The sequence below is a fragment of the Thunnus thynnus genome, chromosome 7 (genome assembly GCF_963924715.1).
Source record: "Thunnus thynnus chromosome 7, fThuThy2.1, whole genome shotgun sequence".
In the NCBI taxonomy this organism is placed as follows: Eukaryota; Metazoa; Chordata; class Actinopteri; order Scombriformes; family Scombridae; genus Thunnus; species Thunnus thynnus.
In genome coordinates, this window is record NC_089523.1 from 18057624 (window position 1) to 18081533 (window position 23910).

At 40.5% G+C, this 23910-nt stretch overlaps 1 protein-coding gene across 1 annotated transcript in view; it reads right to left on the reverse strand.

Annotated features, from left to right (window-relative positions):
• Nucleotides 1–745: 745 nt before the first annotated feature.
• cbl (Cbl proto-oncogene, E3 ubiquitin protein ligase) overlaps nt 746–23910 on the reverse strand; it is a 39475-nt gene continuing 16310 nt past the window's right edge. The window contains exons 3-16 of the mRNA XM_067594692.1: nt 17851–17997; nt 16799–16955; nt 14273–14394; nt 12286–12423; nt 11359–11446; nt 10314–10445; nt 9919–10137; nt 8468–8599; nt 7040–7459; nt 6539–6627; nt 6167–6373; nt 5965–6059; nt 5314–5553; nt 746–3999 (exon numbers count right to left, since the gene is read on the reverse strand). Of these exons, the coding sequence (XP_067450793.1) occupies nt 3704–3999; nt 5314–5553; nt 5965–6059; nt 6167–6373; nt 6539–6627; nt 7040–7459; nt 8468–8599; nt 9919–10137; nt 10314–10445; nt 11359–11446; nt 12286–12423; nt 14273–14394; nt 16799–16955; nt 17851–17997 (2482 nt within the window). The 3' untranslated portion in view covers nt 746–3703. The remainder of the gene's footprint in view (nt 4000–5313; nt 5554–5964; nt 6060–6166; nt 6374–6538; nt 6628–7039; nt 7460–8467; nt 8600–9918; nt 10138–10313; nt 10446–11358; nt 11447–12285; nt 12424–14272; nt 14395–16798; nt 16956–17850; nt 17998–23910) is intronic.

Below are 23910 nucleotides of genomic sequence, written 5' to 3' on the forward strand. Positions count from 1 at the left end.
TCTCATTTGTTTCCTAAATACATGCTGTATTGCATTATTAAGCACATTTTGCTGCATCATTTTCAAAACCCTGAGAGATTTTTCAGTCCTCCACCTTCAATCCTGCTTCCAGAGTCACTTCTAGTCCTGTTCAGCTTCTCGTCTCTCCTTGTTCAGTCATTGCTGGGTTCAGCTGAGCTGCCAACAACGATGCCACAACTCATCACTTCTATCAGCTCAGCACTTGACTGCTTGCATGACTTCAAAACCACAATGAGATAAAGCTCCTTTGAAACTCCTGCAATCCAAACTACCTTAGCATGGAAGTATTCACAGCATAATATACGTACTATTAAAAGTAAATGTACTGTGTTTGATGTTTCTTTTTAAATTTACATGATTAATGCTTTAAAGTCAATGCATTTTAAAAAAAAAATACAGTACATTAAAAGTCTCAGTACTTCAATGTTGCACAGCAAACAGTAGAAATGTGTCACTGTAATTTATTATTATAGTGAATATGTGAGTTCACTGTTCAGTAGGTTGTGCAAATTATTAAATATTACTAAATGGCTTCAGTACACCAATCTAAAAAATATGCATTGAAATAATTTGATTTTTACTGTTAGGAGACATATTGCACTCTTCAATAAGTTTATAAAAGTGTTGCTTTGTAACTCACTGTGTGCATTTTATATCTGTAAGTGTAATGGCGTCTGCATGTCAAACATCTTGGAACATATTTGTAGAAAAGAGAGACACATGATGGCTTTTACTTATCATTTTATTAACAGCACTGTGCATACTTCCAAAGTGATATGAGCTTTAAAAACCATCAAAAAGTTAATGAATGCCTTTTACTGATGAGAAGCAACACAGCTACATGGAACAATGGCTCCCTCTTCTGGCAGAAAGTTGAAGTACCCCTGACACGGAGGCAGGGGTAACAGGGCTGGTGCGCTTCAGGCACCTCCGAGACTGAGCACTGATCTGAGATTTGGTTCATCTTTCAAGTAAAGAAAGATGGAACGAAAGGAAGCTGAGGCCTTTCACAGATCAGTGCTCGTACTTATAGATGAAGCTGACACGGCTGACAAGGCAGAGAGGACAGACTAATACAAGCAATACTGCACAATCTTGCCTTCAGAGATCAACAGGTACACGATTGATACCTTACACACTCTCTTCAAAAAACAAAGGCCTTATTCTAAACATGGTGAAGATCTCTAAACATATGGCACTGCTCACAGAATTATTCACATAAGTAAACAAAACCTTTGGAACAAAATACATGTACAGGAATGCAAAATAAAACAAAAACAGCCTTTTTTTTCTTTTATATCACTAACTATACAATTTGCTTTCCTTTAGAGTGACAGTATCAAAGCACAAATTGGTATACTGTGTGAAAAACAAATAAAGGTAAATAATACACAACAATGACGTGCTGTCCTCGAAACATTAACAAAACATTGGTACAGTAATGAGGATTGGGGACGTCCCCTGTCCATTACCCATCATTCAAGAAGTTTCTCAAGGCAACTAGGAACAGAAAAAAAAAAAGAACTAGAGGATGGCCAGACAGCGTGGAGATAGCGTCCAGTCAACAGACAGCATTACCCAGTATAAGCTAAAGCTAATTAGCTATTGACATGACTCACACCCTCCCAAAAAAAAAACAAACAAACAAAAACATTCTTCATATGCTGGGAGAGGTTCTGGTCAATGTACCTAAAAGCTCCTTGCATTTATTTATCTGTTCATTCATAGTACCTGGAAATGAAGCTGCTGTCTCTAGTCCTGCAAACAAAGGAAATAAAATGTAAAATGTGCAAGTTATAATGTGACAAAAAAGTAATAGGCTACTGGTGTGACTTCATTAAGCGGATACTTTAGGCTACATGTCACCTGGATGAGCAGACGGCAGGTGAACTGCTGTCTATGCCAATAAAGAGTCTTCTCCGGTTTTGGACAGCCAGGGTGAACGCCACTTGTTAAGATAAACATTATTCCTGAGTTAGTTCTTACAGTTGGCCCAAATACTGATTTTAATGTAGACTTGGGGGTGGGCCAGCAAACCCATGAGCCTACTTTTTTTTTTTTTTTTTTTTTTTTAAAGCCTCAGCAATCACTCCTTTTCAGTGGGGCGATCGCCCGAGGAGGAAGGAAGCGGATGTCAAAGTGAAGCCTGAATCTATGACAAAATGCATTTTGTTTGCTTTATTATAGAGTCGACCTGCAGAGAATCAGAGAGGAGAAAAAAGGTTTTAAACACTGAAGAGTCGACAGCTTGAGAGGGCTGCAGGCTCACAAGCCGCTTGTACTTTCAAGTATGCTACATTACGGACTGGAGAAACACGGGTGATACTGTCACTTTAAAGAACACGGTTAAACACAATATTCACAAATATACATTTAAGGCTTAATTGTTTAGCACTAACAATAGTAGCAGCAGTGAAGCACTTCTGAATTAATTATAATAACAATATTTATGATCATATTACAATAATATATTACCAAAGTAAATCAATGACAATTTTTTTTTTGTTGTTGTTGTTTCATAACACTGGACTGAGCTGGAGACAGAAACCTGAACCAGCCAGCCAATGACCAAGACAAAACGAAAACGTTTCAGCCGCCACGGATCACAGAACACTAGCCTGTCTGGTACTGCAGGGTCGTCAACATTAGTACGTCCTCTAATTATCTCACTGCCAGGCTCAACAGCTACACTAGGCCCCGCCATATGAGTTAGAGCAGTAGTCTGAGTATACTGACTGTAATTCCACATTCATGTTGTACAGGAACAGGGGTTCATTTAAGAGCAGGTCACACACACACGCCCGCACACACACACGCACACTCTGCCAGATAACAGTCCAGACCTGAAACCATCGTCATGCTACTTTGAAAAATACAACACGACAAAACAAGCATGTTTCTCTTAAAAAAAAAAAAAAAAAAAAAAAAGTACCAAAGAAATGTTGTTAATCAAAGGCCATAACAGACTGAATTCGTAATGAAAAAGCTCCGCTGCATGTCTTCTAAGCTGCTGCTGACTGAAAGATCCTGGTGAGGAAGACTCCCCTGACTCCTTCCTCTTCCTCACAGATACTTCTCCACACTCACATGCCTCAGTCCGACAGAATCTGGTCCCTGTCTACCCATATCGCTTGTACCAACAGCGACCCTCAAAGCTGAAATCATTTTCACATACTGTATATGCACGTACTGTATATATTACACACATTTAATATACATTTACTCATATATTAAATTTTCATATAGACATACATTTTTAGTTTTATTTGTGAGGTGTTGGTTACATTTTCAGCAAGAGGCTTCAAAATGAAAGATAAGAATCTGTCTTCCCAGGATTCCTACGAAAGTCTTACACCATGCGGCGTCCTGTCATTGTTCCACACGCGTTCAGTCAGTCCCGTGGAGATGTTCTTGAAAAGGAAGAGGCCTGCTGGAGCAGTTTAAAAGAAGGCCAGACACTGTTGAAAGCGCATGGAGTGCAGGGCGCAGAGTCCCAGAGATGCTGTGAGCTCGCTGGAGTAACAGCCAGTTAAAAAATCCACAGGGGCGTAGGGCGTCAGCCAGCACCGGAGGTAGTGCTGCAGGCGATGGGCTTTGGGCTGGGCTGTGCCAACCTTAACCCGACCAGGCTGGGCCAAGCAAGGGCGAGAGAGCAAACATGAAAGAGGGCGCAGGAAGTGTGCTATGTAAGGATATGCGCAGTGGAGGGAATAGAGACAAACTCGCGCAGGATATTTTTAGCCATTTCAATATTGTTCTGTGCAATCATCAGTGCTTTCTGGATGTCCTGGTAAGAGTATCCCTGACTCATGAGGTGCTCGATCTCACTACTTATTTGAGGGTTGGCTTCTCCTCCTGTTGCTCCGCTGCTGGGAAGGGCAGGGACGGGCGGGACAGGGCTGGGCCGACGCTCCGAGTTGATTCGTCTGGGCAGAGGCTTTGGGGGTCTCTCTGGTGCTTCCCCCGGCTCTGAGAAAGCTGAAGAAATGAGGCGGAGAGTGAGTGTACATGTCTTTTGAACAAAAAAGGTCTTGAACATGCTTTACTTTGAAGTTTTGGTTAAATCTCAAACAACATAAATTCATTTAAAATATCCTCAAAAAAATAGAGAAACAGATATTGGTCAATTCTAAAGATGTTTACCTTCCTGGAAATCATTTAGATCTAGTTAGAAATGAATTTTGATCACTATAATTACGCACCAGTTTGACCTTTCCACTGCAGCGACCTTTAATGAAGCACTCAAAAAAGAGCCCAATTATGATCTGAGAGCTTGTCAGCTTCTCTGAGAGTTACTTAATTGGTCCTCTCATACAAAGATTTTGGTCTTTAATGAAACACTCAGACACCCCACAATCATATGCGGTAAATGTCAGCTCACTACAGAAACGAGGCACACTCTGAGAGATGAAAGGTCGTCTCATAAAGGTCGTCTTTCGCCACCAAAAAGCCTCAGGTATTAGCAACCTCGACCAAGAAACCACCTGTCGTCATTACTCCATCACGCTTGTCAAGCTCTCCGCCAAAATCCTCTAACGAAACAGCCCAAAGTTAAATGCGGTGCTCCATGATCCTTTACTCCTGCAACTGCTTTACTACCTTCTTTTACTGAATGTCAGAGGTTTACTAAGGCCATTAATGATGCACTGTATAAATTTTTATACCCAAGTAATTTTAAGAAACAGACCTTATTTTTCACCCTTGCCAACCAGATACTGTACAATATATGCAACTACTAATTTAAAATTTGAACTTTTAAATGTCAAGTCTCTTAATAAAAGCCCATGTAATGGTCAGTTCACCCCAATCACCCAAAAAGTTATTTCCCACTTAACCAAATGATATTTAGCCATTAAGATTACTTTATTTATCTCAATTTTCCTGACAGCCAGAGGCGGCGTTTTAGCACCAGATATCCTCATCTAGCTTAGGTTGAGATATTAAACTAAAAAAGTCACCTGTGACCTTGGATTGATGTAGGTCAAATGTCACAAAGATTAAATAGTTTGTTACCATAATTAATTACTATTATATAAAAATGACCCCGTTATTTGTGTTTTTTTAAACAATACTTTCACGGTTAAATTGCTTGAGCTTTACTCTGAAATGCTAAACAATAGGATGCTCAACAACATGACAAGCTGTGTATTTATCAAAACCATCATGCAGTTATTTAGTGATGACCAACCGCCAAATCTATACTCAGTAACTGCAGTTACTTCTGGTGATTCTATCAAAAAAGTTGTATCTTGTATTAAAAACAAGTCCTGGCTCCAACTGAAGTAAACTTACATGCTGCAGCTCCAGCGTCCGAATCTAAAGAAAGGCGGCTGAAAGCGGCTGTGGAGGATGAGCTTGATGATGATGAAGATGAGGAAGAAGACCCTCCCAGTTCTGAAAGGGTCCGTCGTGCGGGGGGCATTGGCAGTCGGGGTTTCGGGAAGTCGTAGCCATTTTCCTCTTCTTCCCTGTCCTCTGCTGGGTGGTCTCTGGGACCGTTGGTCATTGACAGAGGGGGCAACTCTGAATAGTCTGGGAAGGATGGAAGACAGTACATTAGCACGTACAGCAGTTTCTGAGGAGAGACATTCAGCATATTCCTGTTTTCATTCATATAAACAGATAATTATATCCTAAAACAGCTTCAGATGACTCACAACTGTAACCAAAAATATCATTTACATTCATGCCAACACTGCATAGGTGTTTTTACAGAAGGTGGAGATCTTGTTTTGGAGTAAAACTAATATTCACAAGATTAAGACTGACTGGTTAGAGCGAGGGTTGTTCCCCAGGCGGCTAATTTTAATGATAAAACAACACAGATAAATAAATCTTTTTAGGGAGGTAAACAGTAAGCTCTGCTTCGAGGTGCAGTAGTGTAGAGGTTTAAAACTGTCCCACCTGAACTTAGCACGTACAAAGATTGGTGAATCAAAATACCTGAATCTCTGGCTTGATGTGACCTCGTCTGTTGTTGTATGTTGTACATGGCTTCATACATTTGAGGTCCATCCTCTAGTTCAGCCAGTGCCATCCTACAACAGGAAACAAGAATGATAAAGTGGCAGTAACAGAAACAGCCGTAAGAGTCTTTTCATCTCTGTGTGCTGCAGTATGTGGATTCATTGAGTGGTGTGAATACCTTGAGGTGAGTGTGGAGGCTTGGGCCTGTGTCTGGAGTGCTGATAGAGACTGAGGCTGTGAGGGCCTCAGGATTGGTGGGGACTCTCCTACAGGTGGCGCTGTGATGGGCGGCAGGACAGGGCGAGAGGAGGGGACCATGTACTCTGACTCCTCCTCACTGTCACGTGCCTCCTCTCCTGTCACTGACCTCAAAGCTGAAGATGGTCTGAGAACAAACAGCCCAAGAATATTCATAGTTTGTTTTCAGTATGTTTTGAGAGGAAACAAGCTTCCTAAAATGTATAAGATGGTCTTTGTGTGTGTTTTTACCACATTGTGATCAGCAATTGAGCAAAAATTATGCCAAACTTTAAGTGCCAGTACAAAGTACCTGCTTGCCAGTGAATAGATGGCGTTGGCTGAGGCTGAGGGCTTGACTTTGGGGTTGTCATAATCTTGACTGGCTACTGCAGCAAAATTCTGGAAAAGGAAGCGGAAGCTGAAATCTTAGAAACTTAAAAAGGTGATGAATGTTTTTGCAGTCAAAATCTAGAAACAAATCACATTAACATGTACACAGTAATGTAATTGTAATGCTATTAAGGCAACAAGGACAATAATGAATACACCTTAATTTAATTTCCTTACTGAGAGTGTGATCAAACTGTGGCTGTGTGTGAGTGAGTGCTGTAAAAACCAACACTTGCTCTAAACCACATATCATGTACAGTATGCTGGATTATTAAAGGATGGTGCCACATGTGTCTTTTCCTTTGTCTTACTTTGACAGTTACTACTAACTTCAATGCTCTGTGCTTGAAACTGTAGCCAATGAAAGCATATGAAATCAAATGATAGTTTGGTGTGTGTGGTGTTTTGTGGTTCCTCTGACCAGCTGATGGTCCAGACTGAGGGAGCTGTTGTTCTTGTGCGAGTCCAAGCGTGTGTCCAGAGCCGAGGGCAGCGCCAAGGGGAGGGAGTGTCGGTTGGAGAGTTCCCTGACACCTGCTCGGATGTCCCCACCCAGACTGGACACTTGAGTGGATGAGGAAGATGAAGAGGAGGATGAGGAAGATGAGGTGGGGGCCTTGGGAACAGGCCGGGAGTTCCAGTCAGCCATTGGCCGGTTTGGGGGTGCTGGAGGCAGTTTATCTCGAGGGGGCTCCCCGGGAGTGCAGGGTAAGGGCCGCCTTTGCAGCCGTCCATCGGGACCCGTCCCGGCTGTGTGGGGACGGTCTGGAGGAGGAGGAGGGGGGAGATCCCTCAACGCTGGGGGGAGGGGGAGAGGCTTGTCTTTGTGATGAGATGCTGCCTAGAGGGGAGAAACAGAGATGGAGGGAGCTCATTTAGACTACAAACAATATTGATGTTAAATCAGAGAAAACACTGAGCTCTTTTTTTCTGTGTTGGAAATAATCAATTTAGCAACAAGACCAGTGTTTCTGCATTTGTCATCATAATCAACATTATACATACGTTAGAGAATAACACCTAAGAAATGTGGTGTTTCTTAGCTGCAGCTTCCTATTTACAGTTTCCATTTATCTACATTTAAGGAGAAATGTGGTAATATGATTGTGAGAGTGAGTGGAAATGCACTCAAAATATAGTTAAGAATAAAATACACTGTAATTTTAACACCTTACTTGTATAAAAGGTGACAGTAGGAGTAAGCATAATCTGATAATGGAGCTGGGATACAGGAAAATATCTCTCTCTTATAAGAATAGTTAGATATTTTGGGAAATATAATTATTTGAGAGCTTGGTGAGAAGACTCTCTCATATCTGTACACTAAATATGAAGCTACAGTCAGTTAGCTTAGCTCTGTAAAAAGACTGGAACAGGGGGAAACAACCAACTTGGCTCTGTCAAAGGGTACAAAATCTGTCTACCAGCACCTTTAACGTTCACTAATTAACTCTCTCTCTCTCTATATATATATATCATATCTTGTTTATTTAATCTGCGCAGAAACTGAAGTGTAAAAGCAGCAATTCACTGCGGGGGATAATGTGCTGGACTATTTCTCATCTTATCTTCTTAACATATTTCAGTATATTCGATTAGTATGCCTAATGGTAGGGTAAAGAGCAACCAAATTCTGGGACAACACTAAATTAGCTTCAATGTTAAAACAAACATAAGAAGCACGTGACACATCCATCCAGACATAAACTGTTTTGTGACTATGAACCACTGAAAACCTCCATTACCTTTTTATCTTTATGGAGTATTATCAGTAACTGAATGCTTTAGCTTATGTAAATAAGGGAAATGGTCTGAGACGGAGCAGTATTAAAAAAAATCCCTCAGTTACCTTAGTGCTGACTCCGGGGCTGGAGGCACCAGGGGGGTTGGAAGGTCTGTGTGGTAGCAGGTCTAGTCTGGGCGGCACAGGAGGAAGAGAGGACTGAGGAGCCATGGACATGGGTGATGGGGGACGCTCCACCTGGATCACACAGACACACACACACACACACACAACAGCAGAATGTTACATTTGATCAAAAACAAATAAACAACATTTTAACACAAACTTTTCACGATACACATGATTCAGAATTGCTGCTGTCAATTTAACTCCTGTCAAACTACCTAACCACTTTGTTTTTCAATGTAGGACGTACAGTAGTACTTGAATAACAAGGAATACACAGCAGTACAGTTCTCATCTTATTTCACCTTGAATGGTTAAGTCTGAAGTTGTCTCTACCTAGAGCTGGATGACCATATCATGAAATAATAATATTTCTCACAGGATGTGTTGTTACTGTTACAGTAAAGGCTTGTTTTTTTTCTAGATAAATGTATAAATAGAACAAATGTAGTTAAAGTAGACTCACATAACAGTTCTTGGTGTTGTTACAATTTAATTAGCTGATTAGAGGAACTTGCTCTGTGGAGAAAATCGGCCAAATTGTCCAATTTTGGACAGTTTAAGGTCCCAGTATTTCCACATGTTGACAATATCTTTGTGGTACAACTGCCACACTGCACAGTTAAAACCATTACTTTACTTTTAATACTTTACAATGAATGACATTTCAGTATGAGCCAAGAACTGTGCCTTTAAATTCTACATCACAGCTCATATTAGAGCTGTATTTTACTTAGCTTTTCAAAAAAAAAAAAAAAAAAAAAAAAAAAGACATCCAAGACGCATTTTGTTTCAACATGAAACAAACACAAATCAACACAAAATATTTATGAAGTACAGCAAAGTACATTTAACGAAATAGTGAAAGATGAGAAAGAGGCCAGGTCAGCACTCAAAGCCAAAGAAATTCTAGGGACCACATCAAAGTGTGTGTGATCTCAGGTATTCACCTACTCTATACGCAGACTAATGCACACAGTCTCTCAGAGGTGCATAAAAGATGGAGGATAGGAGAATTCCCCAAATATCAAATACTGAGAGGCACAAAAAAAAAGCTGCTACCTTGGCACCATGGAAGATGGAGATGAAAGACTTTAGATATGAGCAGTGAGCTTGAAGCTCACTATAAGTGAAAAGGGCAGGCAGGGAGCGTTTCATCTGTAGAAAGATGGGTCTCTCAGAAAAACAGAGAAGAGAAGAGAAGAGAAGAGAAGAGAAGAGGACAGTGGGAACCCATGAGGAGCACCCAGGGCGTCAAACCAAACTCAGCATTTTATCAATGGAAAATACAGCCCACCCAGTGTTATGACTGGAAACTTTCAGCTAAAAAGAAACTTTTCAACTAAAGTAACTTTTGTCTCAATTAAGTCAAGGTCTTTCCACAATTTTACCTTTGTACAGGCAAGTTTGCTCATCATGAGGTGGGGGTCTTCAAGTCTGTCGTCATCATCATCGTCATAGCTGGGTGATGGAGCACCCTCAGCCCCGAACATGCCCCTGCAGGAACCCCCACTGTTGTCCTTGGGGTCAAAGGGATCCACGACGATGGGTTCTGTACCCTTAATCTCACAGCGACAGAACGGACATCCCGTTCCCTGACCCTCGGACTCCTGCAGATGTAATAGAGCGCAGAGATAAAAAGGAGGTTATGTGCTTTTATATGTCATCTTATGTCTGCAGAGAAGAACAGTTCAACAGTCATTTCCTCTCGACAGGTATGAGTTTTGACACTTAACTTCAAGCAAACCAACCCACACAAACCCGTTCCATCCACCCACTCTCATACCTGCCAAGCAGTGAGACAGGAGGTACACATGAGATGACCACAGGGCTCAATCTTCACATCCTTGTCATTCTCAGCGCAGATCTTACACAGCTGGAAAGTGGAGCCCATCTCACAGTACAGCTCGTATTGCTCCTGAGGGGAGGAAATGAGACGACAATGAGCTTTCAGTGCCTGAACATGGTAATATCATACGGTACACTAACACCACCTGAGATCATTCTGAAAGAGGCTATGACGCTCTGAAACTAAGGTTCATGTTAAAATGCGGAGGCGTATTTTTCATTTTAATCTTGTGCTAAAACAGATTGAGCGTGTTCATAAGCAACTTCACAAGTGTAAAAAAAAAAAAAAGGTTTGTGAGCATGACAAAATAAAGAGATTGGTTAAAATACATGGGTGAATACAACGGTGAAAATAGAAAGGTGTCACAATTTCCTGTGAACTGTCTTTGTCATTTAAGGTGTTATGTCCTTTGTTGTGATAACAGAAAGCAATAGTGAAGGACAGAGGGGGTTTCCAATGATGCTTTACAGTTGAGGAAGAACACTTTGCCTGTGAAAACGACCATTTATCGTTAACTTTTTTTTTTTACACTTCACTTGAACCCATGTCTATTAAAACCAAAATATCCTGTTAAAAACTTAAGTATTTACCCATTACAAAGTCATACTAGTGCAGTTTATTCTGCACTGTGGACATTTTTTAAACATAATGCAAAAATAATTTCATCCAGTTTATTAGTATCTTGCTTATCAGACAGATACATCAGGCAGAAAACATCAAGTGTTATTTGTTTAAATATTTTGGTTAGTTGGCTACTTAACCTTGCCAAACTCAATTTCTGTGTGTTTTATCACATCTTCTACTTCTACTTCCTTTTGGTCATGCATTATAGCATCACTTTTTTCCCCAACAGAGATCTTTACTGGGCTGCATGTCGACTGAAAAAAATCATTTGACCTTTAGAATAAAATACCAAGGGGTTGCAAGAATGTACAAGATATTAAAGACTGAGGATGCAGTTTGAGAAGTAGACTGCTCTGACCTGTGTGACTTTGATGTGGTCTTGAGGTGAAGGCTCACATAGTCCTGTCAGGTCAGGGTTCTGCGTCCGGCCGTCAGGGAATAAATAGCTGTGGATGCAGAGGTGCATAAATTTAGATGCTACACACACACAGAGGCGTATTACGACCCTCCTCTCAGAGTATCCTTGAGTGTTTGGACAGGCATTTTCATCTAAAAGTTATCATCATCATTATTAGTTGGTATGATTATACTGCATGTATACCTAACAGGCAGCAGTAATGAAAACATCTGTTCAACCCAATCATTCAATCTGGCAGCGTGTTTTAATATCACAGAGCTGATGCGTGTACAGCACATGATTATTTTACAAATGGGTCAGATGCTATAATTACCATGTGATAAATGCTTTGTAGATGCAGGCGATATACCGTGTAGGCTTTCCCAGTTTAAATCGGCATTTAATTACAAGTTGGGACGAGCCAGCCATAGCTTTCATTAAAACAAAGGAATCAAAATTGGCATAAGATGATGAGTTTTACGCCAGCTAGCTAAACCACTGACTGAGCTGCATTAGAAACCAACAGTTCTATTCTGGTTATGATAACAGTGGAATGATGGGAGCAAGCAATATGATATGGCTGGACTGGTTTAGAGCTGAAAGGCAGATTCAATCATGGGATGCAAAACAGAACGGCATAGTTTACATAGAGATGCATGCCCTCTGTGGGACTTGGAAAGAAAAGTAAAGGAGAAGTAACAGGCAAAAGAGAAGCCCTGCAAATGACAGGAAGCTTGACTTACAGATCATCTATTAAAATTGCATAAAATGAAGACCAAGAACCAGCCACAGAGACACAGAACAGCAGATCAGAGGGCCAGAATAAACCTCCCAGTGACATGAAAATGACAGATAAAAGGGTGCCAAACAAAATGCTACTGGACTTACAATCCTTCCCTGAAGCCATCTATGAGGGCTTGGAAGAGGGGTTTATTGTGGGGAATGGTCTGGAGTATGTTTCCATCCGCTGTCACGTAGCCGATGGCCCACTGGCCCAGCCGTGTGCAACTCAGTCGGAAGATGTAACTGAGGAGGGATACATGAAAAAAAAGACACGGTGAATTTGTGTCAAAGGGTCACACTGTGTTATAATGAAAAGAAGTGATCAAATAGTCGGTGCCTACAAATTGTGCACAATAAGAAATGCATTCTTTTTATAATTTTGCAAGCATCCTCTCATTCATTCAAATAAGTCCAAATACCACTATGTCTGCAGAATTATGCATGAAAATATCTTTTTGATATTCATGAGCTTAAAATAATAAAAAAATATGAATAACACTGCGTAGCACTGGTCTTTGAAACCAGTCATTGTCAAGTAAAATTTTATCTGATGTTCATCTTTAGATTAAAAAGGCAAAGATAAAGACATAAAAGATACAAAAATGTTTAATTAAAATGCGATACAAAACATAATGCATATCTAATACACGTATAAGCAACTACACAGAAATACAGAAAACATATGGTCTGAATGGGAATATAATATAGCAAAAAAAAAATAGTATTAGACAAGCTGTACATTACAACTCATCATTGCTAGTATACATAAAAGCTGTAGGATAAATAACCAACGTCAAGCAAATGTAAGGTGTGGTGCCTAACGGACAAGTTGTGCTGCAGCCTGGGTGAGCGTGGTTTCATCACTAGTTGGAGGGCAAGAGTGGACTGACCACCTGACCGGAGTCAGGTTAACTGGCCTGGAAGAGCTTAAAGTACAGCTGCTCATGGACACGAGACAGACAGAGTGAGAGCCAGCTCAAGAAAGACACGCGGCTACTCTCTAGTAGTTCGCCTTTTAAGGCCCGCTTGTTTCTATGTACAAGTTGAGGAGTTGATACATTTGTATTAGGAAATGACTAGTTATGAATCAGCTGCGGGGGCGTCACCTACGCAGAGGCCTGTCTTTGTTAGTACTTTAACTGCAGAATTCAGGGCAAGCTGGGGACAACTGATATCTGATGTAGGTAGGCCAGATAGATATTAATCCATCCTACATGATACAAGCATGTGCTAGGATTCCCTCATTAGTCATTGACAGTACATTATTGAGTTTTGCGACACTGAACAAGTGAAAAAAAGAAATCTTGGTAGAAGACTGCTATACCAATAATACCAGCCGTAATATGACAATAAACTGTAATTTATAGTGTCGAAATGCTGCACTCACATTGACCAACAACTGCTAGGATGTCAACGTCGCCCTATGCAGGCCAGGCTGAAGAAGTGACATCAGCTTTCAGTGTACAATCAGGCCATTGATGCTAGGTACCAGTGCCAAGCTGCCCTGGGTCCTTCACACACAAGCCCACACACACACACCATAGCATAACTGGTACGTAAAACTGGAAGCAATTTTAACTTGTGCACTGCCTCTCATTGTATTGATGCAAAGCAAAACCATGAGAATTTGCATTTCTTTGTGTGTGTTTGTGTGCAGAATAAAAGCACCAGTCACTGAGGTACCAACAATGGTTTTATTTGACTATGCACATCTCACACACACAGACACACGTCATCACCGGAGCAGAGACAGAAATAGGTCCTGAGAGCTACAGTATACCTGTTGCCCATGGAAACACCTGAGCATTGTTCTTGTTAAATTGATAAAGTAAAGTGATGCTAAAATTAACCAAATGTGCTAATAGAAGTTGACTATGGACAAAAAACCCCCCAAAAAACATTCATAGTAGGTCAACTGGAGGTTACTGAGAGGTCACAGTCACTTCTGAGAAATGTGCAGTTATTCCCACATTGCTGCATTCACACCAAGACGCAAGTGTCACCAAATAAGACCATATCTTGTGTTTAGACAGAAGGTTGATTTAGATTGCCTTGTAACATGTTTGAGTGTTCCTGTCTCTTTATGTCTCACCTGCCAGGCTTGTGAATGAACTTCTGTAGCCGTGCTTTGACCTCATCGTAGGTGAGGAAGGCCATGTACCCCGGGTGAGTAACTGCCAAGCTGTTCCAGTTCCGCAGCAGGGACGACCAAGGCTACACACACACACACACACACACACACACACACACACACACACACACACACACACACACACACACACACACACACACACACACACACACACACACACACAAGAGAAAGAGAGAGTGACTCATATGATGTGTGAGTGAATGGACACTGCAATAACAGCATGAGCAGAGTAATGGAGAAATATACTTCATTGCGGATGACGCTAAAACAACTGTTTACTGAACATCAGTGTGATTTACAATGTCCATTTCAGCCTGGGTCAAGCAATGTAAAAAGGTATTTTAAGTAGAATTTGCAACAAGTAAAACAGCATGCAACTCATTTGGCACCATCTGGAGCCGCAGAACGAGGAAGGTTAAACGGACACTAGCAAACTGCTTCCCATATAAGAGGCCGGCAAAAGTTAACTTCACAGGTGTTTATGTTGCTTTCTTTAAAGACTACTTGACCCAAAATCAAGTGAAGCCACCCAAACAATAAAAAGGTAAAAATGTGAGGACTTCAGCGAACTTATACTACTCTATAGCTCACTGAGTGTGGTAGTGAGTAGGTGGTTCCGCAATTGCTCTCAGCAGTCTGCCTGGTGTGTGAAAGGAAGTAGAATTAACACATGCAACACTTAACATGAGCTGCAAAAGTCGTGGCCATGGTTGACGCTGTACAATGTTTTGTATGTACAAACACATTTATCAAGCTAAATAACAAAAAAGGGACTGTCCAGTCCTCCAGCAGTTTCTCCGTATTTGCCCAAAATAAAATCTGATGGTGGTTATTTATACTTTTTGCACAAAGGAAGTGGCAAGTTGAAATGGTCTTGAAAGTGCTAGATATGGTATATCTTATCTCTGTTGTAATGAACTGTGATGATAAACTGCCTGGGTTGATAGTTGTGTTTTGAGTGTAGTTTACTAACTTATGGTAATGTCATATCTATTAACTGTACATTTATTGCCAGTTATTGCCATTTGGAGATCAATTTACACTTGATCATCTCTGTTTACACTTAACTGAACCAAGCAAGTAAACTTTCCACTAAATATTAGTTTATAATCACCACCACATCATTTAGCTTAAACACAGTGCATAAAATGAGATATTTGAAAGACTCTTCATAGTAATAAAAAAATGTAAAAAACACCCAACATATCACTAGAGTCTGCTGCATATCAAGGACAGAGCTCAAAATGGCCACAGGCTCACTTCCTCTTCAAGTTTGAAGACATTTAGGGGAGGCTTTTTCTGTATGAGGGAGTGTCATAGGAAATGTCTGCATTCTGTTTAGGCTTCATTAAGTCTGTCAGTGCACTGCACACAAATAGCCACGGCTAATGTCACTGAGGGCATAAACAACACACACTATCGCATACAAGAGGTTTTAGATTATGTAAATTAGTTTAGCTTATATGTGAGATGGTATAAAAAAGGGAGAGTTTTTTATTTGGTACTGTGTTAATGACAGAACTGATAGTAAATGCTCACACTACTTAGTACAGATAAGCTCGGAAGATGATGCCTGATAAACTTGCCCTCTGTCCTCCCCGTTCTCTTCTCTACTCTTTCTTTTTATCTGCCCTTTTTTTCTCTTGCAACGTCATTCTATGCTGATAAAATGAGTTGAGCTACAGAATTGCTGTGTAGCACCTGCGCCACATAAATATACACCAAAATAGTCCAAAAACTAATAGGCTGTCTGCTGACTTTTCTATATCACTGCAAAATATAGATGGTTGGCTGCATTTAGTTCCTAAGCTCACCACAACTCCCAGCTCATGAGCAGGGTGCTCATAGTGTGGTCTATCAATTACAAAGTTGAGTCAGGGTTTGGCAAAGTAAACCAACTCATAAACTGACGAAAGAACGCTCTACAGCCCCAATGTGCATGCTCAGTTCAGAAAGACTCCTTTCTAAGGAATTATTCCACAAATTTTCAGCCTCGCCTTTTTATTACTAATCAAGTAGTAAGAAAGTACAGCCTTAGGGGAGAACATGTAATGGTGTGCGCCCCTTGAGAAGGAGCTCAGTATAGCTATCTAGCTAGAAAAAAAGAAAACAAGTCTGGGCCATATGATGACAGACATCCAATTAAGAGGATAAAATCATTGCCACACATTTCTATCTGTCAAGAGGGAAGAGTTTCAACTTCAGTCCCATCTGACGGCGTGAATAAGTCAGCAGGCGTCTTGCTAACAAGTTGATACAGTTAGCCAAAAAAAGATATGGCAGATTAGTTTAAGTTCATTATGTGCTGCTCAAATGAAATCTGTTTCCTACACTAAGACTCCTATGAACTGCTCTCAATCTGTCTTCTCTATTGCTGTCTTCCTTTGCACATCTCTCCTCTCATTAACTCACACTTAAGTGATAACAGAAGGAGAAAGGTACAGAGTGTATGTGTGCGTTCACTACCTGGAATAGCCTGGTGAATATGTCAAACTCAAAGACAGAGATGTAGTCGTTGCAGGTGAGGTCAATGGTGGACTTGAGGGCCATGGCCTCCAGTCCGGAGCTGATGGGATGAAACTCGTGGAGAGACTGACGGAACACCTTCCAAGGCACGATAGTCCTGTAATAAACACAACAAAAACAGATGATGACATCCTCATGAAAAAAATGAAATAGGAATCAAACACCAAAACATCATAAATAATAAGTATTGAATGTAGACTACCTGCATGATTGCTTGCTGCATACTCTAAATACAGTAAAGATGCAGTGACAGTCTTGATTATAACTTTGAGTGCATCATGAGCAACTAATTCACCTGCATATAACACACCACAAAAACCTCTAAATACAGATACAACCTGCATTTCCAGTAATGATGCAAAATGATTCAAAAAAGGAAATGCTATTCTGTGAAGACACTTTCAGTACGACCAAATAAAACTTGACTTCTAATCTGATGTGTTCTTTCAAATAACACTTCCCAGATATGCACACAGATCACATTTCATGTGCACTTGGGCAAAAATGTACAAAATACAGAACTGTGCTTTCCCAATATCGTAGGCCACTTCCTGCTGGGGATGTAAGATGTATTAAACAAACAGTTATGTGATAAATGGGGGAACTAATGAATTATCACACAGTATTTGGAAAACCCAGCTGTGAAAATGTGCTTGTATTTCTACATGGCGGGTTTATTTTGGTATGACTACACTTAGGGACTGATTCAACAGATCTTTTCATTCAATTACCTATTGTTTGTCCCAGAGAAGACATATTTATTGTCTGTGACTACTGTGAGTGAAGGAAGAGCAAGGAGACAATTGTTCTCAGTTGTCTCTCGTATATTCTCTCACTGAAGTAACTGCTAATGAATTAAATGAGTGGAATTGAATTTTATTTTGTTGGTGAAGTCTTGTAAGGGACCCCGTGGGGTTTAAGGGTGCCAGTTTGGAACCAGTGGAGTAAAATAATATTCAATGTGTTAAAATATAATAAATAATTTGACTCACTTGTCTCCAAAGGAGCGCCTCCAGAACTCTGCAGCATCCGCCTTAGTGATGCGGAAGTTGTCACCCTGAAACAGACCATTGGGGAAGATGGCCTTCAGCTCAGCCAGCATGTGGCTGAAGATCAACGACAGCTTGGTGAGGTTACGCCTGTGGAAATCAAGAGTTGACAAGTTGTTAGCCTGTATAACAGCTTCTCAAGTGAAACAGAATCCTAGACAAAGTAATATTAGTTTGGTATTGCAGGGCAAAACTGATAATTTATTATAATTGCATGTACTGATTTCAAACAAATAATACAGTTCAATTCAATTTAAATTTATTTATATAGTGCCAAATCATAACAAAAGTTATCTCAGGACACTTCACAAGACTGTACTCTTTAACAGGATATCCTTTATGAATCACTGATGGGGTGCATTGATCCTGATCAGATTGTAGGTCGTTTTCCTGCCAAGCATTAGTTATTAATTACATACAACAAATAACGGTTAGCTTTTGCAAAAGACGACGAAAAAAAAAGTATTTATCAAACATGCATAGGCAGAAACATATTGTCACCGTCCTGTGAAAACCACATACCACCAAAATGTCAACTTTCCATGAGCTCAGAAAAACAGTCCTGTTTTCTGTTTGTTGCTTTGTACTAATTCATTTTTTAAAATTTTTTCAGCCAAAGAAGTGGGCCGATTTTCTCCTCAACCCATAAAGGAACACTTAATCCTTTAGTTCATTTGAAAAATTCAATATTACTAAATTTGGAGACTCACAGTTTTCACTGGACAACAACATAGAGCTGTTTGAAGAGGATTGTTGATTATTTCTTTATGAATAATGAATAATGATCCAAGTTGTCATTTACTGTCAAAAGCTTGCTGATGCAGGTTAAGTGACACCACAATGAGTCATTGCTGCACTGGTTAGTTCACATATTGATAAAGAAAAAAACAATTTTTCTCTTGCAGATTAAGTACTTTTTTTTATTTATTTTGATCAAGAACGTAGTGAAATAGTAAAAATATGTAAATTTTGCAGGTTTTAAATATTTGATTCAAATGTGCATCAAACATGCAGTTTCTTCAGTCAACCATAAAGAGTATACTGGTGAAGATTTTTTCTTTTTTGTTTGGTAACCCATCTGTGGCAATGCAAAAAAGACAGTGATGTGATTTGGCTGACTAAATTATGCAAATATCAACTTTCTAAAAATTCTGGTATGCAAACTGCATTAGATTCTTTTTATGTATTTGGATTTGTTACTTTCACTTTTGCTTTTAAAACCATATAAAAATGGAGCAGAGGTGACAGTGAAATCCCAAGACCTCCGAAATAGAAATAAACCAACATTTTACCCAATAATGTGTCAATAACGAGTGTTAATAAAGATAATTGAAGCTTAATGTGCAGCAGCAGAACATCACCAAATGGAAATGTTAGAAGTTAAAGTGGAACCTCAACATCTCTCATTTTGACTACCTCTTCTCTCATTTGTTTGTTAGCTTGTTTCTTCATTTCCTACTACAGGGAAATGACACCACCGCCATCGAGCTGTCAGGGTTGATGACACTGTGTGACATGGCTTTATACTGCTAAGCTATTTGCAGCTTGGGGAAGACGTTCAAGCTTTGTCTGCGTGTACAACAACAACTTGCCACAAGTTTATTCTGTATGTGTTGAGCTAATCATGACAATTTAAGGCAAGTGTCCGACTGTCAACTAGCCTGTAGTCCAAACCAAAACGTAGCTGTTTGCAGTCACATGCCACATCAGGAAATGGAAGACTGAACTGTGATCACCTTAAATTGAAGCGTCCTTGTCATATATATCTATTGTTGGGCAAAAAGTGGTGGGGGAGGGAATAGGGGGGCGTATATGTCATTGGCCTTCTTGAGTTTTCTAAATGTGTGAAGGCATAGAGCTTAGCCTTGATGTAGAGAATGGAGTTTCATACACGTACAACTTCCCAGACAAAAAAAAACACGTGACAAGCTTAACAGTAGCATTAAATTTGTTTTTCCACAAGGCAAACTCAGTGACTCTTCAGTTTAGTTCTGACACATGAGATAACGCTTAGCCTCACCTCTTAAAAGCAACATGATATTCAAATGTAGACTGTTCACTTTCATAAGAATAACAGGCTAGTTTCTAAAATATACCGCAAAACGAAAGACATTTTATTCAAGGTTGGGTTTCTACTTGGTGTTTTCTCCCTCTGAGAATTGTCCTTAGCTGCTTCCACTATACAGAAGTAGTCACTGGTCCAGGGAGACAACACACCAGTGTTCACAGACACACACACACACACTAACACAGAATGATTTAAATGAAGATGCTGGGCGACTTGGTATATAACTTCAATTTTATTTGCAAAAGGCTGGTCGATGGGCAAAGACGAAGACAGCACTAAAGTGTAGGAGAGCAAAAAAAAAAAGAAGACAGAAAAAGGAAGATAGGAAGGCAAAAGTGAGAGGAGAAGGGACAAAGAAAGGAGACCGGGAGATGAGAGAAGGAAATCGCACAATGTCACCATACCACTGCACCCCATGACAGCATTAGAAGTGTTATGCTGAGAAAGCCATGATTTACGAGGCAGCACAGAGGGAGATTGTGCTTGGCTGTCGGGCAGGGTGAATTGACATGCACGAGAGAGACAGCAATGAAAGCGTGGCTACACTGCAGCTGCCCCACACTACACTACGTACCCTATGAGAGGAGAGAGGGGGGTAGCGGAAAGAGTGAATGGGGAGGGAGGACAGTGACTGAAGATGGAGGAATAAGATTAGTGTACGTTGAGACCCTGCCAAAAGACACCAGTGCTTGTTAGTATGATAGTCTACCTCAGAGGGAGCAGGCAAGAATCTGTAAGAGAAAATGCAACGCTTGCAAACTGCGATAAAGCCTTATATTTGTACGCTCTTAGCAGTAAATGATCCCCAAACAGTGAACAATCTTGTAGCTAGATGTCTAATCTTTTAAACTGCTCTGCCCACTTAAAATCTACAGCGAAGACTTGAAGCCAGATGTAGTGACTGCATGTCCTTGAAGTCAGGGCTACCCCCCATCAGTGTGGAAAATGAGACCTTCAACTACTCCAGGCATTTCCCTGAAGAGATCATGCAGCTGTAGTCGTGAACGCCTTCCCTTTCCAGTGTCATCTCAGGAAACTGAGGCGTTTGTGACACTGTTATTCTGCGTTTTCTTCTGCAGCTATCATCTCAGCGGGAGGTCCTCCTCTTTCTTCTGCTTTGTGGCCCTACTGGCCTAGAGAGAGTCTCATCAATTCTCCTGTCATCCTCTCTCTACACTGTGCTTTTATCTAAGTTACAACAGCCCCCCTCCTGCTCTGCTTTCATCTACAACGTAATCATATGAAGACAGTTATCTTCTCTCTCAAGTTTATGCGTAGAGTTAATCTCCTCCTCACTCCCAGCTTTCATTTCCACATCTAGGTTGCTGTACCGTCTCATGAATCCACTTATCCACTCCCCTCATCTCCGAACTTGAAACATTCATGGAGGCTACTTGAGACTTCAAGCTTATAAATTCCTCTCTTCAAACCCACCATTTAATTTCATTTCTAATTCACCAGCAAATGCTAATGATATGTTTGAAGATTCTCACTTGGGGCCACAATTTTGATGGGCACACTGTGCTCTGTAATGTTGTGATCTCACAAGGATAAAGATGGGCTGGATTTCACATGAATTCAACAGACCAAAAGGCAATTGATTCAGGGCTGTCTTAAGTTTTTTATGGCTAATGTTTAGTATGCTGTAGCTCTGTGAACTGGAGCTACAAGCTACCAATCTCACCCATTTAAGCCAATCCCAATGTGATCTAAAAAGTGTTTTGTTCACAAATGAAAAATGTGCACTTAATGTACCAACACAAGTGCAAAGAGGGGATGTAGTGCATATGAGCAGCAGGGCCATCCTGATTAAAAAAGCAAGAATGCAAATTGTTTAGCTGCTATGTAGCTAGCTATGCAATGTCAACAACATGAAAAGAAAGCCTTTCTGTCTACCAAACGCTTCCAGCTATATTTTTAGCCTGTTCTTTAGGAATGGCAATGTCTGTCTGTGGGTCCACCACTTTGGTTCAGACTAAAATAACTCAACAACATCTGGATGGATTATCAGTATATATATTTAAGTTCCCTACATAATGAATTTTAATGACTTTGGTGATCCTTTGATTTTTCTTCTAGTGTCAACAACGGGTCAAAGCTTTCAATTTTTCAATGATATATCTCAACATCTACTTGATGGATTGGCACAAAATATTATACAGACATTGATGGTTCCCAGACTATGAATGTTGTCCTGTTGTTACTGAAATATCTGATGGACTATTGGATGGATTGATATGAAATTTGGTGGTCCCCAGAGGATCAATTATTATAACTCTGATCCCCTGACCTTTCATCTTGCACCATCTGGTCAAAATACTTTGGTTTATGACTAAATACCTGCAAAACTAATGACATTCCCATCAGCCTCAGCTGTGCTTTGTGTTTAGTGCTAATTAGCAAACATTAGAATGCTATCACACTAAATTAAGATTGTGAATATGCTAAACATTGAAATGCTAGCATTGTCATTGTGAGCATGCTGATGTGTGCCAGTACACCCTCACAGAGCCGCTAGTGTGGTTGTAGACTCTTGTTTACTGGCTTCATCTGGCATATTGAAAATGATACAACACAAAACTCCATAGACATGCAGAGTTGGATGATAATACTTTGTGATTTGGTCTCTACAAGTGGCCTTTGCATATTACACAATGCCATTTGATTCAGTGTGTATATCAAAATTATTCAAATGCTTTAAAGCCTGGAATAATGAGGCATTTCTTAACTAGTCATTTGGATCCCTTTGATAAAACTATGGAGTAAGCTGTTAGAGCCGTTGACAGGGGTCATAATAGTCAAAATAGTCTGACATTGGCAGGTCTAGGCTATCACACATGCTGTTACGGCAAACACTCTCTCATTCACTGTCATTGATTCTCTCTGTCTCACTCAGAAACAGAGCGAATAAGGGAAAGAAAATTAAAGTTGTGAACCCAAACACTGCTGTGACTGGCATCAAGCTCACAGGGTGGCACAGCTGTCTCTGGCATAAGAAAATGCACAGTGTGTCCCTGTTTCCTTTCGTCTTTATTACAGAAAGATAGAAAGATAGGCAGGCTGAATATTACTATGAAAATCTTAGTAAGATACAGGTTTAAATCTAATCGCATACATAGCTGAACAAGCTGATATCTGTTTAAGCATCTCTCTCTGTCCCTCTACATCCTACAATACCAGCTCTGTAGTTGGTGTGTGCATTGGGCAGCAGCCAGCGCTCCAATAGCCTACCCCTACAACTGTTGCTGCTATTTAAGCTGCTGTGCCAACATGGACAATGCAGAGTCAGGGGGCTACAGCTGAACAGAGAATGGTTTGCTGACCTACACTGGATGGTGATATGTCTACAGTGTTTTCATTTTTCCGTCTCTCACTGTCACTCTTAACCACAACCACAGCAACAAGCCAAACCTTTTTCTGAACACTAGGTTTTTGTCCACCATCCCCCTCATGCTATAGATTGACCTCTGACCCTGCAGCTGGCTGCTCCCTTCCTGTTTCCTGCTGGCTGTGATAAAGTAGCGCAGCTAGCCAGCCAGCACCGCACTGCGCTAATACACCGCAGCACAGCCAGCAAGGGTCAACCTTACAGAATGAGAGTCTGTCTGGATTGGCAGAGTCACAAGTAGCTGTAATATCATCATGCAGCTGTATTATCTTTGTTGCTCAAGGCTAAAAGGGAAACGTAGATCAAACACATAGTGAGCCTTGAAACAAAACTACCAAAAGTTGTTTGCAAAAGTTTATAAGATGAACCAAGCTAGAACAGGGACGTGCTTTGAGACCAGTAAATAGAGCAAGCAAACCCCTGTTCATTAACCTTTTGGTCACAAGGGTCCTCTGGATTACGTTTTTATAAGGAATTGGAGAATTGACGCAATAATTGCAATTTTGATGCAATAACACATTTTTCACACATCTGCTTTATGTCCTTA